The sequence below is a fragment of the Lethenteron reissneri genome, chromosome 15 (assembly GCF_015708825.2).
Source record: "Lethenteron reissneri isolate LAM-NWPU_2019-01 chromosome 15, ASM1570882v1, whole genome shotgun sequence".
Lineage (NCBI taxonomy): Eukaryota > Metazoa > Chordata > Hyperoartia > Petromyzontiformes > Petromyzontidae > Lethenteron > Lethenteron reissneri.
In genome coordinates, this window is record NC_083793.1 from 7,919,807 (window position 1) to 7,938,911 (window position 19,105).

Genomic DNA, 19,105 nt, shown 5'->3' on the forward strand with positions numbered 1-19,105 from the left:
TATCAAAAGCGTGTAAAAGAACGTTTTAAAATATATGTTTTAGATGTTTTTATGATACAATATAGCCTTGTCATCAGCATGACATAGGTATACCAAGTTTGCAGTCGATAGCACATTGGGAAGTGGGTTAAACTTGAGTTACAAGATTTTTTGAGGATACGACAACAGAGAGTGAGTTAAATAAAAGCGTGTAAAAATGGCTTTACCCTAACTGGCATCAATACAGGTGTTAAGACATTCAAACACAAGATGCCAATTGCAAGGCATCATGTCTGCAATAACCACACGTACTTGTGGTTAGAAAAACACGAACAAATATGCTTTTGTAATGTGCGCACCGCCCTTGAAACTGATTAGCCTGTGGCACAGAGAGCCTCTTTTATGGCTTTGTCTCACTCGTGCTGTTGACCAAAGGCCACCAAAAGCCAAGTAGTACATGGACAGTGCAAACACCAAAGCATTAATCGCTCAGGTTAAGCAGTTATAGTATGGGACCATTTTGACAATATCAACATATTGAGTGCTACGAAAAAAATGCTTCAGCATTCTATATCTGGATACTCGCAAACGGGTTCCATAGCTAGGGCAAGGTTTATCTAAGCCATATGGCCACTTCTCAATGTAATGCTAACTGCTGCAGTTGTTTTGTGTGTGTGTACGTTGAACTTCTTTCGCACCGTACGTAGCCCACTGTGCTCATGGGAGGTGTGAGAAATATGATTGTTTTGTTGGATATATGATTATTTCTTACAAATTTGGTTCTGAAAATCCCTAAAAAAGTATTTCTGCATCTCCAGATATCTGTAAACGAGAGAAATTAACAAGAGGTTTTTTTTTGGCTGTCACCTGATGAAGCTAGTTGTAATTACTGGCGAAACGTCGTACTCAGATTGTAAATGTTGTGGCTTGGTGTGCTGTACTAGTGACGAATTGGCATGTTGTGTTCACGTGACAACCCTTACTAGTTGGCTGTGTCGGGTGGTGGCGGGTTTTAACGATACATTATATATTTACGTGATCTAACCCAAAAAAAAACCTCTGTTATGGATGATATTGGTCGCGAAAGGCTACGTGTTAAACTGAGAGAAATTGATGTTATCAACTTCTCAAATAATAAAAAATGTACACTATTTGCCATTATGGAATTTCACTTCCAGTATTTTATCAATATTGCTGTATGTAAGTAATGTTAAGATTGTGGATTTTGAAAACTGTTTGCAGGCAATGGTGGCTGTGTACGATCCGTGCACGCTCCAGCAGCACCCTGGATGGCCACTCAGGAATCTCCTCATTCTTCTGGCACACAACTGGTATGAGACAAACGTAAACAGCAATGCATTGTCATTGTTATTATTATAGTGTTAACAGACGTTGGGAATATGACTGCGTAGAGTTTCGCGGTTGTGCAGCATGGCTCTCCGATATGTTTTCGAGTTGCACCAAGCGTTGTTCGGCATGATGTCCGACGTTTCACTCCACGTGCTGGGAGCTTCAAGAACTGGAGTTGTCAGCTGTCGGGAATGCCATACTTCCTTAATAATAACTGTTGGCCTTTGCCATGCCATTGCACAGCGATTGGTGGTACACGCAGAAACAACAACCTCCCAGTGTTTGTTGATACTCTCCATTCAACGTTTTACCACCTCACCCCACCCCTCGACCCCTGCCAGAACATTTATTCCAGAGAAATTTCTGTCTCATCTTTACCATCATATTTTTTATGTTTGTAGTTTTTTTTTTCCTCCATACAATTTTTTTTCCCCCATAGCCCAAATACACTTTGAGCATATCATTTACACACGAAATAATTTCCCAAAGTTGCATGTAATTTGTATAACTTGTAAATAATTTATTTTGATGCACAATTCAACGAATGTGACTTCAGCCATAGAATACACTGCAATCAATGAGTCGGTCCATCATCACATGCCCAGTTGATACCATTGACCAATGAGATGCTCACAAGCCTTTGGTAGTGCTGTCATTACCCTGGGTCCAGGTACCTTTCTGTGGATTTCCTTGTCACTTTGTCACTACTGGAGGCTCATCTGCCTTTGAAAGTTGTACCACACTAGATATCCAACAACCTTCAGACTACGCTTCTGTCGCCATTACTTCAATTTGATTTCTGCTCATAATGTTGCCTCACCCCAATAACAAGGATTGATGGAACAGACCTCGGAGGGTTGGTATAGATTTGTAGCAGCTGCAGCAACTTGCAGGATAATTTTTTTTTAAAAAGTGTCATGAATTGCATTGGTCATGATGACTGATTGACCTTGACCTTTGCCTCTGAGCAGGGGGCCCTCTCTGGAGTCTCTGGAAGTGCTGTGCTTTCGGGACCGAATAACCCAAGGTGTCCGAGACATCACTCACAGCATCGTCCTCACCATTAAGATGACTTCAATTGCAGATATTCCAGGTATGTACAATGCTTTTATACAATTAAAGTTGGAGTTTTCTTTATGTATATTAAAAATGCCGCCACATCTCGGTGCACTCTACAGAAACATCGGGCATATTTATTTTATAGAGAGTGATGGTCATGCCATGGACAGAGGGAAAAAGGAAGGTCTTCAGCCTGGGCTTAAATATAGAGTCAGGGAGTAAACAGCACAGGTGATTGGGGGAAGGGCATTCCATGCTATGGGGACAGCAGTGGGGGAATGAGAGAATTCCCATTGAGAGAAATGTCGATCAGGGACTTGGTCAGATAATCTTGGTTCCTAGATTGAATAGTGCATAGTGGAGAGGAGTACAGTGAGAACAGAGGGCACGGATATCCAGATTGCCTCATTTCTGAGTCATGCTCCCCTTCATTGAAAGTTCAGTACTCTATGTCCTAAATGTGTACAACTACCAGGAATTTACATTATGAGAGGGCATGATTGTGAGAGTATGTGCATGCCGCGTTGGCAAGATGTTATGTCCCTCGCCTGGTATGTAGGAGGTAATGGGTTCAATCCCGACCCTGATGCCTGTATATTTGGAGTATGCGTGTATTCCCCGCGGTCACGTGGATTTTTCTCCAGGTCTTCCGGTTTTTCCCTCCACATTTAGCAAGATGTTCGTAGAGTATTTGGCTGTTATAAATTTCCACGCAATAAGCCACTTCTTTGAGCTATTATTTGTGGCCAGGTCACTTCTGAAAAAAGAGCTATACAGTTCACTGGTCTTCACTTGCTAAAATGTAAATAATTAGGTATTTACCGAAGATGGCCAGTCGGCCAAAACGTCGAAATATTACTTTTTTCTCAGTAACAGTGAAGGACTCCTGATGCTATTTAAACTGTTAACCCATAAAATCGTGTACACGCTTACAGAAATGCCAACTTTGATGCCTTCGCTGCAACACTCAAGTAGATATCAGCTCCTTTTCTGAACAGTTTTTGCTTGTAAAGTACACACAAATATAAGGTTTTTGTGCACAGAAGGCTGTTGTATGGGCTGGTGAGTGAGAATGGAAATCGGGTATGACATCTTGTATTTTTAATGATTTGGGGTCAGGTGGTCCAAAGTGTGTTGGCTGGGAGAAAAACCAGAAGGGAGTTCTTGCCCCGAGGATGGTGAACTTGAGCGACTCCATGGACCCAAAGAGGTACAGCACCTCTTCTGCCTTTGCGAAAGGGGCAGTGTTTCACGGGTCCCCACTGGGTTAATTTCATCTGCTGGTTAAATAAAGGATCCTGACCGATACAGTATTACTATCTTAACATTATGTTTCATACATTATTTTGGGTAAGGTCGCGTAATGGTGCGGAGAAATTTGTTTCGTTAAGACTCCGCCATATTCATGCAAATCATTCTCTTCAACTTAACTTCTGAGCTGACACAATAATAATGTGTATGTAGTTAATCGCTTGTACGCTGCGTGACAGCTACATTTGTTTGGCCTCGTCAAGTGGTAGAGGGCCTAAACAACCCAAATTCTACCAAATCGTTGCGGCCCCACAAATCTATCGCGAGTGTAAATAATAACAACAATAACATACATGCTCTGGCCGTGTCACCACTGATATCTCTGGGCTGTTCATTTCACGACGCCGTCGCATTCCAGAGCCACAATTCCTCGCCACGCAAAGCTAGCGCTGTACCGGGGGTTTGGCGTCGGGTAAGGTTATAACACGCGCGTTCCAGGCTGGCAGAGTCGTCGGTTGACCTGAACCTCAAACTGATGCGGTGGCGGCTGGTCCCCTCGTTGGACCTGGAGGCCGTGTCCACTGCCCGCTGCCTGCTGCTGGGAGCGGGAACCCTGGGCTGCAACGTGGCCAGGACCCTGCTGGTACCGTAGCCCCCAGACCCACGCTGCCACCCGCTCCCTCGTGCAGCACGATGCTCGCGTGCATCGTGCGCGCCGCTCACAGAGTCTTGTTACTGAAGGTTGCGTGATTCATAATTGTCTTCTTTTGGGTTGGATCGCGTGTGCGTATGTTGATGTTCACTGCATTGCAATCGTTTTTTTTATTTTCCGTTTATTATTCGGTGTGTTCCATTAGCCAACCATGCTCATGTCAGTGTTTAACTATAACCCTCCGCCACCCGATTGGGTCAATCAAATCAAGTTGTCACGTCATGGGCAAATGTGCCACTTGATTTAGTTTATCAGCGAAACTGAAATGTGGAAAAGCATACACGATATAACCCAAAATAACTAATTACGAATCATAATATTGGTCACGAAAGCCTTTGTATTCATTTCGGATTTTTTTGTTTAAAAATATGACTTTAGTTTTGCTCTTCCAAGTATTATTACATCCGTACCAAATAACTCGATTGAACGACGCACATGTGGTTCACGCTGTTGGTGTACAATGTGGAGGTTGTTTTTATTATTCGAACCAATGGGGCGGAATGGGTGGGGGTTTGTTGCGAGGAATTTAAGGATTCTCCCCAACCCACAGCGATTCCATGGATTGCCAATTATTTGAGGGCATGATTGGATTCAAGGATTAATAATTTTTATATTTTGTTTGTATTGTGTCGTTTGTGTTATTCGTCTCGTTCGAACTTTTAGTCTCGGACAGGCAACCTGCCTTGTACATCTTTTCCCTCATTTGTATTGTCTTTATTATTTATACTGCCCATCCCGTTGGTACGGTCTGTGTTGCTTATACAGTTCCAGTTACATTAACTGTCTAGTTTGCATTGTCTGTCTCGTTTGTAATGCATTGCAGTCTCTTTAAAATTTCCCATGTATTCTTCGATGTATTACATTAGCAACATCAACATATAATCTACACGAATCCTAAATAATCGGTTCTGACACACGCGATTCAATGTATGCATCGTGATTGAATGAATAAATTTCACCAATTGAATAGAAGCATCCATTCCGTTAGATGCCCTTGTTGTTACCCCATGACCTGGGTCTGTTCCCCACAGCCATGGCGCCAGTTGGTCACCACTCCCCCTCCGCCCTCTGACCACCCCACGCATGTGTCTGGCCGTTGCCGTGCAGGGCTGGGGCGTGCGTCACATCACCTTCGTGGACAACGCCCGGGTGTCGTACTCCAACCCCGTGCGGCAGACGCTCTACGAGTTTGAGGACTGCCTCGGCGGCGGGAGGCCCAAGGCGCAGGCTGCGGCCGAGCGACTGCGCCGAATCTTCCCAGGCGTCGTACGTGATGACTCCCGCCGCCACCTCTCTCTCACTACCACCTCCATCCTCCTCCAAAAAATACAAAGATTCCCCCCCCGTAAAGACTTAACGGGTTGTTGGACCAAGCGCTGTTAGCCAGCTCCTATGAAGGCCGGCACCGCGCCCGGCAGCCTTTGTCCCCCCAGTGCTGTCGTTTGCACACCACTCCAGGCTGAGTTGACGTAGGGGAAGCCCAGAAGTTGCTCAAACATTTTCTACCGTCATTGGTCATGAGCGACAATCGAACTCGGATCGCCGTGTTCACAGTGCAGTGCCCTAACCACGACACTACCAGTCCCCCACCTCCTGCAAACACACGTAGACACATGCGTATATGTGATTTATTTTACCCAGGTGAGAGCCAGTTGAGACATATACCCTCTGGCACATCCGAGCCCCACTGACACGAGGTCTTTTTGCCAAGTCGAGCCAGAAGCGAACCGTGAAAGTCTGGTTCACCTGGCATCAGTATCTGTCCCGGTGGCCAAGCAGGGCAAGGGAGGGGTTTAAGAACTTTGATCGCATGTTACATGTTCGTCATGGGTTGCATCGACAGGCTCCTTGTTCGTTGTGTGTGACATTATAAACACAGATTGGATCCTGCAGAAGTAAAACAACATGGTCTTTGAGAATAGGTTTTCCCCTTTTTTCTGGCAACAAAACAGGTGTTGAGATGTTAAAACACCAAACTGTGAAACCTCTTACAAGGAATCATGTCTGCATTAACCACAATACTTGTGGTCAGAATGCAAACAAAAAACATACTCTGATAATATATGCATTGTCTTTGAAACTGATTGGTCCACACCAGAGACAGCTTTCTTTTGAGCCTCGTCTCAAAACGGTGTTCAGTGGAAAAAGATATATAAAAGTCTCACTTTCACAGAAGACTAAACTTATTTCAGAGGTCACCTGGCCACAAATGATAACTCAATGAAGTGGCTTATCACATGGAAATTTAGAGTAGCCAAATACTCTAAAACACAAGTTTCTTAACGTGGAGGGAAAAACTGGAGGACCACGGAGAGAGCACGCAAATTTCAAATATACTGGCGTCAGGGTCGGGATAAAACCCACGAACCCCGTAAATGAGACGAGGGAAATAACATCGCGCCACCGTGACTGGGTGTCACAAAGCAATAGAGTATTGAAGTATATTTAGGAACCACCATTAGCATCCAAGTGTAATAAAGGTCGTTGAGGCGACTTCTGGAATCCGTCTTTTATTCAACTTGTATTACAGCTTTCCTTCACGCTGCTGACAGGCAGCGTGAGAGGGACAGATAGAGAGACGCACCGCCACGTGGCAACTCGGAGCCCCGCTCCCGCGTGGCCCCCCTCCTCTGTTCGTTCCCGTTCTGACCCCGTGTCGTTCGTCTCGACCCCTATTTAATACCCGGGTCACGTGGTACGTTTCCACCAATCCTGGTTAGCCTCCATGGAATATTCCAGGCTCCCTCGTAAGCTCCCGGGACCACGCCCCCTGACTCATCTCCCCATTGGCTGTGGCCAAAGCCAGCAGAACCAATCCTCTACTTACAGCTGTCACCTTTCCATTACGTCAGGGCCACGCCCCTAGGCTTCCCCCCATTGGCTATAGACCAGGACCGGCAGAGCCAATCATCATGACGAGTTGTGATACGTCAGTGAGCCGGATATATCCTCACATTACACAAGCAAAACCACCATAGATAAGGAGGATGGGTTTCCCTGCAACTTGCGTTTGCCCAGGTGTCGGAGGGTCTCTCACTGAGCATCCCCATGCCTGGCCACGCGGTGGGCTCGTCGCCGGAGGCTGAGGAGCAGGCGCGCAGGGACACGGCGGTGCTGGAGAGGCTCGTGAGCGAGCACGACATCGTCTTCCTGCTCATGGACACGCGGGAGAGTCGCTGGCTGCCGACTGTGCTGGCCGCGAGCAAGCACAAGGTGCGTGCCCACCCCCACGCATACTAAACTATTGTGAAACAATTTTTGTATTTTACCAGGGAAAGCCCATTGAGCCGTGTAGCTCTTTTTCAGAAGCAACCTGGCTGTCACGAACGATAGCTCAATGAAGTGGTTTATGTGGAACATTTTCGCAACCAAATACTCTAAAGGCATGTTGATTCTAAATGTGGAGGGAAAAACCGGAGGACTTGGAGAAAAATCCACCCGACCACGGAAAGAGCACGCAAACTCCAAATATACAGGCATCAGGGTCGAGATGGCACCCACGACCTCCTGTATACCAGGCGAGGTAGTTAACATCTCGCCACAGTGGCGCCACATACCCACCATCGCGGGCGGGGAGTCCCATGTCCACCAGCTCTTAGGTTAGACGTGTTCGCTATGCTTGGTTAAATTCACATCTCCTCCCCCTCCCCCATGAAGTAATTTGTTGAATTTCCAACATTTGGGGTCCACGAATATGTTAAACAATTTTTTTTGTCTGGTTAGTATAGTCTCATTTTACGTGTTTTCCTATCTCATTCGTACAGTTTTGTTTGCTTCATTAGATTTAAGGTAAGTGGAAAGGTACAGCCCTGCAATTGCCTCACCACACCGCTGCATGCGGGAGAGCGAGCCTCCGCTGGAGGGAGCTGTGGAGAATCCCTCCAGAGAGGGTATTTGGCCTACTCTTCCATGCTGCTCAGATGTCTCTGAAGAGATAGGAGTACCCGCAGTTTACCTCGCCAAACGTGACCTGCTGAACGACTTCATAAAAAATAATTTGATTGAAGTAACATGGTCCCGCTTTACAGGTTTTCAACTCAGTACATTTTTGTTCATTTCATTAGCTTGTATGCATAAGAAATGAAATAATCAACATACTCTCATAACTTGGGAATAAACTCTTCTCATATGCACGCTTCGAGGTATGTATTGTGGATGTAAGAATCTGGTTTAATCCAACAATTGACGCATTGTCAATTACACGCCTCATGCCTCGTGTACAGCTACCCGTCTCTTCATCCTTGGCGATTCCACGTGTCTTTCCGCTGTGTCGAGCCGTTGAAATAAGTCAACTGTGCCTTTGCACCTGCTCGCCCTGTCAAGACAACTTGTTGTGTCTATGCCTTCCTCCGTCTTGACGTTTGTTTTTAAAACAAGCCACGATGTCTCTATTACAAATGACGATATCCAATTATGCTTCTTCCAATCTCCCCGCACAAAGTTTTCTTCTTTGATGGCAGTTTTGAGGGAAACTAAAAAGCAAAAAATGCACACTATGAAGTTATAAAGTTACCGCTTTCGTCAACGTGGACAATAAATAACTGGTTAATTAAAAATAACAGCGATTTGTTTTTACAATTGCTGAGAGGAAATAATGATCGTCACAGTCTGTTGAAATTTCAACATTTCTGTGAAATAAATAGAATCAACTTTGCAATGTTGTTTTGTACCTTGTTAAAATGTCATTCATAACCAATATTTTATTCTCGCCTTCAAAAATATATATGAAGTCATAATTAGTCAAAACTCAATTAGTTAAAACCTCAAAAAATTTCCCCCCCCCTCTTTTTTTGACGATATAAGAACACAAACAAGAAAATAAATCCATGTGATTGTTTTTTTTTTATATGAACCCATTCCATAAAAGCAAACCGAAATAACCTTCACTGTGTTGTAAATGTCCTTGTTCACAACGTCCCATGCGCAGGGGCGGAACTAGAAACTTTTTGAAAATGTATCCTACTTGAATATTATTTTAAAATGTATATTAAATAAAATAACACATTTTCAGGGACTCAAGTTGAGGGGGAGGGTGTATAATCACCCCTATCACCCCACTCACCCTACATGGATCCACAGCTCTCGTCTGCATTCTACATAATCGTCACAGGACCATGATGGACGACTTGGAGAGGCCTTCACCCATTAGTCGATCGACCCTTTCCAATGACGATAACGGTGGCGGTGTCGTCGGCTTTCGTGTGCCGTAGCTGGTGATCAACGCTGCCCTTGGCTTCGACACGTTCGTGGTGATGAGGCACGGCCTGAAGGCAGCTAGGGAGGACCCGGGAGACGCACTCGGTAGTCTCGGCGCTGCCGCCGCCGCCACCACCACCACCTCCTCGCTCTTCTCGGACATCCCCGGCCACCGGCTCGGCTGCTACTTCTGTAACGACGTGGTGGCACCTGGAGACGTGAGAGGCTCTCTCGTGAAGCGAGAACGCGACGGGGATGAGTGTCGAAATTAAAAGAGCTTTATAGCTCATCGGATTGCTCCGGTGTAAATCAATATTCTGATTCTGATATTAAAAAAAAAAAATCGGTTAGAACGCGTAAATATAATTGTGCCGATAACCCGGCACATCCTGACACAGGCAATTGGTAAGGTTTGTTATATAAACAAAGCACCGTTTTCATTCCGTCATAGCTCTGCTCTTTAATAATGACGCCAATATCAAGTGTACGACGTTATTAATTGTCGTTATTGTTGTCATTCCTGTTGTTATTATTATTATCCGCGAGCAGTCGACGAGAGACCGCACCCTGGACCAGCAGTGCACAGTGAGCCGCCCGGGCCTGGCCATGATGGCCGGAGCTCTCGCTGTGGAGCTCATGGTCTCCGTGCTGCAGCATCCAGAGCGGTACGCCCTTGCGCTGCGGCTGGTCAGCCCGGCTCGGCCCGACAGCGTTCTTCACGGAACAAAACGCGATACAGCGGTGCATTTCACGACATGACCGTCATTGTAACGTCCCTCCCATCATTACCTCTTTTCCCATGTTCCCATAATGTATGTGTTTGCATGTTGAGCTTCTTCCGCGCCATACGTAGCCAAACTGAAGGTGCAGGGGAAGGACAACAAACTAAACACAACCTCGCTCAATACAACAAACGTATTAACTCACATTGCATGCTCTTACAGTAGTCCCTGGTCCTTGCTGTCCGCTTGGCAATCTTAGACCTTTGGGCCCGGCGATTATAGTGATAGCGGTTTTCGGTTACGTTGTATTTTCACGTATCTTGCAATGATTTGTTTGTGCTTTGTTGCACGTTATGTGCAAATAAATACTTGCTTCCAAGTCATTCTGCTGCAGTTCACGCGACATAAACCTCCCGTAAGTCGTCAAATCATTGTAACTTTGCAATCTGTAACACTTATAATGATACACTCTGCCAAAAATTTATGGCGTCATATAACCACCATGCAGAATCAGAATCACGATCTTTATTTAGACTGGAGAAAACAGATGTCCAGTAGCACAATTACTCCAGAAATCTTTTAAAATGCATTAACTTAACGAACATAAGCTTTATATTTTTGATTATTGTGTTATTTCATTATTATTAATGCAAACTATGGGGTTTTTGTAGCCAATATTATGTACGATCCAAATTTGTTTTGGCTCAGGCCACATATTTATTTTGACAATTCTTGTCGCTAACTCTCCGCCAACCAAAGAATGTTACCGCCTTCACGCAGATATTGTTATTACTCCGTATTATATACACGTGGCCAGTGCATTGGTCACATTCTGACCGATGCAGCTCCTCCTAATCGATCGCCCTGAGACTCTTTGTTCCCGAATTCAACAACATACAACGACATTCCGCTCAGACTGCTTTGAGATACTTCCGGTAATTCTCCCAGAAATGCATTTGCTAATATTTGATGCATATTTTGTGGGGAAATAAAATGTTTGAATCGATCAACGGTCACCACGTCATAATGACATTTAACAAATTGGGCGGTCCAATTATGTTATATCGTACGACATGATAATTGGTTTTTTACCCTTCTATCTGGCAACAAAACTGACACTTTTTTTTTACAAGGAGTCATGTTTGCATAGACCACAATACCTGCAGCCATAATGCAAACAACAAAAAACATAACTTTGATAATATATGCATTATCAGAGTTATGTTGTGTTATGTTTTTTGCATTATCAGAGTTATGTTTTTTGTTTGCATTATGGCTGCAGGTATTGTGGTCTATGCAAACATGACTCCTTGTAAAAAAAAAGGTGTCAGTTTTGTTGCCAGATAGAAGGGTAAAAAACCAATTATCATATTTTTTACTGGCAAATGAGGTTCCAATGGTGTAAATCGTACGACATGTCTCTCGGTGTCGCCGCAGTGTGTGAGTTCTCGTGACGACCCTTCCCCTCCCCTCCGTCTCCGCGTCATCGCCCACCCCTCGTGCATCTGAGCCTTTCACGTCAGTCCATCTGGGAAGGGACGTGAGTCGCTAATTGATCTCCGTGCCGTTACAGGGGCTACGCCTCGGCCAGTGTGGGAGATGACCGCATGAACGAGCCCCCGACGCCGCTGGGTTTGATCCCACACCAGGTGCCGCTCGCGTCTGCTTGGCTTGCTGTGTGACGTGCGCACGCATACGTATGCCAACCGTGCTAATCGGAGTTGCGCACGTACATACGTGTGTATACGTACGTGCAAAAGAAATTGGTGGGGAGCGGCGGTGTCACGGTTAGCGCGCTGCGCTATGAACCCAACGACCCGGGTTCGATTCCCGTTCACGGTCAATACCAGTGACAGTTATCTGAACCGGTTCTGGGCCTCCTCTAGATCCACTCAGCCTTAAATGAGTACCTGGTACGGTGTGTAAACATCGCCACTGGGGAGACAAAGGCGGTCGGGCGTGGTGCTGGCCACCCACCCCCTCGTGTACCGTTGCGGCCTTCATAGGTGCTCGCTAACAGCACTTGCCCCTACAGTCTGTTAAGGCTATACGGGGGATCTTTTTGTTATCTTTGTGCACACACACATCAATGACCTATGTTTACTGTGCATTCATTGATAACACTGCCATGTAAAATTATAAAACGAACCAAAGTGAGCCCGATCAGCTCTCGGAAGCTGTACAGGTCTCCGATGCGTTTGCGGAATTTACCGCGTGTTGTTCGGCACGATGTCTGACGTTTCGCTTCATGCGCTGGGAGCGTTAGTTCCTGAAGAAGCTCTCGGCTTCAGTTCATAAAGAAGCTCCGATCACGTAAAGCGAAACATCGGACGTAACTCTGAACAACGCAGTACAGTTATCTCTCTGTCTCGCTGCTGCCTGTCAGTCTGTCACATTTGCTAAAATGTATTTGATGGCGGCCGAAGACATGAGGACCACAATGCAGTTCTCCAGTACCTCTCGGTGGCTTTTGCACAATGCACACGGCTGAGTGCTTTTTGCACACGTAACTGTGTGTTGCTTGGAACGCGGTACGAGTTCATGAGCCTTGACCAGATGTTTCACGTGTCAGTACCACCTGAACTAGCACTTTAGCGGTTCCAATGTCGTTGGGACCAATAACAATGAAGTATCGGATTCCCATTTGAAATCAGTGGGTTATTAAATAATCGACTCTCATTAGCCACGTAAATAAAGTGGAATTGCTAAAGTTTTGCGACCTTACGTGGTACCAATATCTACTCTGGTCCAAGGACCATCTATACATATATAGTTGACCAATGTTATCCATAACGCAGGTTGTTTTGGGTTAGATCTATAGTAAGCACAAGCCTCCGGTAAATCATATGACTTATGCGTAGCCACCACTACTCTGGATTTCTCCCCTGTCCCCGCCCCCTGTGAAAAGCAAATCTGCTTGTACCTTCTGCCTCTCCCTCCCATCACTGTCTCATCCCCGACACATTGGCCCAGTCATTCCTTCTCCCCCACCTCCCCCTTGCGTCTGGCATTCCTTCTTTCTTCCTGGTGCTCATCTTGAACCGTGCCCCTCTTTTTCTTGTGGACTTCCGTCCCAGCATTCCTTTCACTACTCCTCTTCCCCGTGGTGGTGTGTCACGGAATGGCAAGGATTTCATGCGAACCGAATCGGGGCGGTGTTGTTTCTACGCCAGGTGGCGATGTCGGCCACAGCCAAGACAGAGACGAAGCACTGTACAAGGGGCGTGTGTCTTTTGTCAATACTTTGGCTGCTTTACAACAACAAAAAACATGTGCACGCAAATGCGTGCACAACCATGGCGATTATATATAAATACACAAGAGGCAGCTAAGAGTGTGGCAAAGAGAGTGCGTCAGAATTGTACGTGCAGTTTTTTCTTTTTCACTGCACTGTAGTCCCAAGTGCGGTAACATGAATATGTTGATATCTGAAAGAAAAAAACAGCTAAAAGCTTCACGATGGTTTGGTCAAAACTTTTTCGTCTTTTGTTTTCTCAACAATTATATTTGGCAATATATAAATTCAGGGATAGTGGTGGTGCAGTGGATAGCACCCAACGCTTTCAAGCCATAAACCTGAGTTCGATTCCTGGCCACAGCTAACACCAGTGGTATCTAAACCAGCACCTCCTGGGCAGCTACCCCCCCCCCCCATCACCAAAACACACCGAGCAGCGTGGTGAGGTAAGTCCAAAATAACCCTCGTGGCCAGCACAGGGCTTCGTCTTGCTGTGGATTGTCATGCCACTGAATTATGTTATTAACTTAATATATCGATGAAACAAGTATATGGGAACAGAGTGAAATATTGAAATGTATTCACCGTTGCTTGTGATGTCACTTAACTTCCCTCCCATGGTTTCCTTGCACCAGGGACTTGGGAGGTCTCAACAGGTATCTCCTCTGGTCAAACAAAGTCAAGGAATGTATGAGCTTGTAGTGACGCGTCGCTGACATCAACACAGTGCGATACAAAGGACACAGCACAATGTTTGGATCACCGTTGCTCTCTGTATCTCGTTTCCAGATTCGTGGTTTTCTGTCCAGATTTGACCACGTGCTCCCTGCCAGCCTGGCCTTTGATAAATGCACTGCCTGTTCAGCTACAGTAAGTAAATCTGGGCTTAGAGAAAGAAAAAGACACTCACACACGCACGAGCACGACAGCGAACTTTTGCTGCCAGTGCACATTTTCACTTGGTGGGTTTTTTTTAACTTGTGAAATCTTTGACAAAGTGTAAAACCAGACGAAAAAAACTGTTCCTGTGAATGAAAAAACTGCGCTGTTCAACATACAGATGTTTTAAAATTGTACTTAATGGACATTTTACTACCGTCATTTCCGTTTCTATAATTAGCATCGTTTCTCCCTGGCCATCTCTGCCGCCTCCAAAAAAGTACCGCGCAAAAAATTTACTGCCGATGCATCGAATCGGACCCTGCGAGTCTCCGTTCATTCCCCTGCGCGGGTGCATTTGCAAGGCACCCGGAAAAGCAGGGTGGTCCCATTTGGCCCACACGGTAATCTGGGTTACTTTGGTGCTATTCTATCACTAGAACCAGGGTCAGCATCGATGTTCTTCTGCTCCTATTCACGGCGCTCTGCGCGACTGCGAGACTATTCCCGATAGGGCGTTTGAATTGTTCCCTACATTTTGTCCCTGGGCCCCGTTGGCGAAAGGGATGCTGCTGCTGCTGTTGTGTAATGGTTAGCCCACTGGAATTGTTACTCGGATGCGTGGCAATTTAAACAATGGCAACACTTTCTTAAATCCTCCCCGCCTCTGCCCACACAGCAGTATTGATGGGCTCGCCACAGTTGTATGCATGTATGTTGAACTTCTTTTGCGCTGTACGTAGCCAACCGTGCTCATCAGAGGTGCGACGGCTCAACATTTAAATTTCGATTTAAAGCTTTCGTGACTGCAGGGATTCACATTCTTGGTTCTTTCGGTAAAGTCACGTAGAAGGGAAAAAACAAAATAATAAAAATGAAACAATAAAATTCTCACCACGTTTTAATTGCAACACAAGCAATCATCATCAGGTGTGAAAACCACCGCCACTTTTTTCAAATTTTCTTGCTGTGGTTTTCACACCTGATGATGATTGCTTGTGTTGCAATCGAAACATCATGAGAATTTTATTGTTTTATTTTTATTATTTAGTTTTTTTTCCTTCTACGTGTCTTTACCGAAAGAATCAAGAATATGGCTCAATAATTAGTTTGAGCGGCAGGTTGCGTGTGCTGGGATAGAGTGTGGGTACTTTCACATATTCTCAGATGCCTGGCCAGTGTAGAAAGTAGGTCAAAATACACTGGAGGTGCTGTCCCTGCCACCAGCATTGGTGTGAGAAAGCCATTGCAGCGTGGCACCTTTACTTCGGGTGAAAGTACCTATCTTCATCTCGCCATGGACACAATAAAGGTTTAATCCCAAACATTCAATGTGAAAACATCGGAGCATCGGGTCGTCCGGGTTGTTTGACCTTACTTCACACTGATCAGTGAGGGAGAGATTAGAACAGCAGTGGATTTGGCTGCACTGACCTCTGCTGCCCGTAATAACTACTGCACCTGTTTTTTTGGGGTATCAGTGGTCACCCATCCAAGCACTTTCTAGGCTCAACACTGTTTAGCTTCCAAAGCCTGAAGACTGGGCATACTCGGGGTGAATTGGTTCATAGGAACATGTCGGGGATGTGTTTTGCGACTCTAGGTTTTAATCCAAACAATCCAAAAATCGAGCCTAGGTACAACATTTTAAATGATACAAAAACATGCCTTGACAGGAAGTGACGTACCTTTACGTGCCATCACAGGAACTGAAGTCACTTTCAGGCCATCTCTTCTGTGGTTTTCTCGCCAAAATGATGTTACGTGACATCAGGTGATGTCACCACGGTTAACGCGGAGACATTTTAAACTGGCACGTCACAAAAACACTGTTCCAGCACACGAATAAAATCCCAAATTGTCATGCAAAAATACAAAGCCTTTAAATCTGAAACTGATCCCTTATACGTGCAAGTGTACGTTTTGAGCCATGCTGTGCGTGCATTCGTGCCTTTCGCCGGGTGTTCAGTGGCTGTGTTATAGAGTAGGCATTTCCATTGAGTGGCAAGTCTCTTGGGCAACCTGACGCATTGTATCGTTTCACGTGGGCAGAAACAGGGGGATAGCTTGAGGGGAATAAGGTCGCTGTTGTGCGTGGGCAGGTGTGTGCTGTACAGGGGAGCGTGCTGTGAATTTAGTGGGGGGGGGGTTCGGGGGGTGGGGAATCCCATTCAATTTAAGTTACAAAACTCGCATTTCGTAGAGCTTTTTGTACTATTGTGTACAATCTCTCGAGTGACAATGTCTGGCTTTGTGCCTAGCGGTAATGTGCTGATAATGTTCAACTGGCACTACCCTTGTGAGGGCATTATTTTCCTTTTACAAAACAAGCCGTTGCACTATTAGGGGTGGACTAGTGGCGCCACGGTTAGCACACCGCGCGGCGATGTTCACCCCGGCAACCTGGTTTTGATTGCAGTGCACGGCTATCATCGGTGACGAGTGCTATATGAACCGTGGGGTGACCTCGACCCAGCTTTAGATTGAGAAATAAATATATTCTCTCTATTTTCATAATTATCGCTACACTGTCATCGAATTTAGTTGTTGTTGCACTTGGTTTTATTATCATGGGTGATGAGCACAGGCCCAAAGGCCTCGTATGCCAAGTAAGCAAACAGCGCTGCTGAAGGATTCATACATAAGAGTTTAAAACTAAGACTACAAAAAAAGACCCACTGGGCTACATAGCTCTTTTTCAGAAGCAACCACAAATGATAGCTTAACGAAGTGGCTTTAATGTGGAAATATATAGTAGCCAAATACTCTAAACGATGTTTCTAAATGTCGAGTGAAAAATAGAAGGACCCAGAGAAAAATCCATGCCATCACGGGGAGAATATCAAAACCCCAAACATACAACAGGTGTCAGGGTCGGGATGGAACCCACGACCTCCTGCATACCAGGCGAGGGAGTTAACATCTTCACCACCGTGACGAGGTGTTAACACACCTCCTAAATCGAGCAAGGCAGTAAGAACTTGGAAAAGGGGACAATGGGTGAGAATGTCAAGGTTGAGCAAGAAGCAGAAAGAGGAGAAGTCTTGTGACCTGCGGCGTGGTAGTTGAACACAGTGTGGTTGAAATCAAACAGTCCACGTGATTGACCGAGTCCACAATATGGGTGAAGGAATCAAAGAGTACAGTTTACAGGAACGAGTAACCATGGCAGTAGCGATAGAGGGGTGATAATGATGCGATGAGCCAGTGACTGGCTAAAGAGGAAACGTATTTAAAAAAATAAATCTTAGCTCAGCTTGCCATGAAATTCGTATCTGTTGCTGCTGTCACTGGATCCGGTTATGATCCGCAAAGGTTTTACCCTGGCCACACAACCTGTCGGTACGCCAATAAATAAACGCTCCCTGGTACCATCTGTTATAGGGACTATAAATACACGGGGCTATTTTTCGTCCACCACGACCACCTCCCACAACCCCTGAGAATTAGCACCCTCATTATTCAAGTGCTGGTGCACCCAACCTTACAGTAAGGCAATCGCTTGGATAGCTGGGTGGCTAATTTGAGGAGTGCGCCGAGAAATCCGTGGGTGTGCACGTGGAAATGGTTTGCGCCCCTCCGTGCCGAAGAGAGCAATCGATGGATGCCCGCGTTGGCCTCGCTTTAGCAACTGTACGTGTGGGCAGCGATCAAACCGACCGACTTGAGGAGAGTCATGTGCCTGTTGCGTACCAGCTGTAGCATTGGGGCAACAGCTCCTTGTCAGGGGCTCTTCCAAGAAGGGGGAGAAAACAAATCCTATAACAACAGCGACACAAATTTCGATTTAAAGCTTTCGTGACTGCAGGGATTCATATTCTTGGTTCTTTCGGTAAAGTCACATAGAAGGGAAATAATAAAACAATAAAATGCTCACGACGTTTCGATTGCAACACAAGCGATCATCATCAGGTGTGAAAACCACAGCAAGAAAATTTGAAAAAATTGGCGGTTTTTTCAAATATTCTTGCTGTGGTTTTCACACCTGATGATGGTTGCTTGTGTTGCAATCGAAACGTCGTGAGAATTGTATTGTTTTATTTTTATTATTTTATTATTTCCCTTCTACGTGACTTTACCGAAAGCAACAACACAGTTTATGTTGCATCTAAATGGCAAATTACGAGAATTGGAAAAAGCTACATTAGGGTAGATTGTGGCGGGGTAGCTGGATGGTATTTGGTGATAGCGATTAGAGTTGGGTAACGTGGTAGACATAATTGGAGGGAAACTCCGTGGCATGGCTCCTGGATAAGCAATTGTATCCATAGGGCCAACAGCGACGTATGTATGTTGAACTTAGTTGGGACTGTACGTAGTGAACCGTGGTAATCGAAGGTTGCAGGGGAAGGACAACAAACTACTGTAAACACAAAAAAGCAGTTCTCAAGAAATTCGTTTTCCATATAGATTTAAAAGTGCGCTGCTCCGGTGGCTTGCTAATATCAGAAGGAAGAGCGTTCCAGATGGCCGCAGAAGCGCATCTGAAAGCGCGCGGCGTAGTGACCGTCTTTGTCCGATGGTTAGCCAAAAGCCGCCGCTGCGAAGAATGACCGGATTTTGCATGAACCACGGGGACAGCCAGGGCACCCTCCTCGTGGAGATCCAGGGGCTGTGACGAGTCCAAGGGGCATCCTTGAGGGGGGGGGGGGTGAGCAGGGAAACTTTATCCCTTCAATGCGTTCGTGGGCAAGGTTGCAATGAAAAATCAAGCCCTTG

The 19,105-nt window shown here is 45.6% G+C and overlaps 1 protein-coding gene across 6 annotated transcripts in view; it reads left to right on the forward strand.

Moving 5' to 3' along the window:
* The window catches only part of ATG7 (autophagy related 7), a 44,357-nt gene that overhangs the window by 9,442 nt on the left and 15,810 nt on the right, over positions 1–19,105 (forward strand). For all 6 annotated transcript variants that reach the window (XM_061551953.1, XM_061551947.1, XM_061551951.1 and 3 more), the window contains exons 8-17: positions 1,222–1,310; positions 2,301–2,422; positions 3,508–3,598; positions 4,138–4,282; positions 5,459–5,617; positions 7,370–7,564; positions 9,562–9,765; positions 10,097–10,212; positions 11,843–11,918; positions 14,297–14,377. In XM_061551953.1, the coding sequence (XP_061407937.1) occupies positions 1,222–1,310; positions 2,301–2,422; positions 3,508–3,598; positions 4,138–4,282; positions 5,459–5,617; positions 7,370–7,564; positions 9,562–9,765; positions 10,097–10,212; positions 11,843–11,918; positions 14,297–14,377 (1,278 nt within the window). The remainder of the gene's footprint in view (positions 1–1,221; positions 1,311–2,300; positions 2,423–3,507; positions 3,599–4,137; positions 4,283–5,458; positions 5,618–7,369; positions 7,565–9,561; positions 9,766–10,096; positions 10,213–11,842; positions 11,919–14,296; positions 14,378–19,105) is intronic.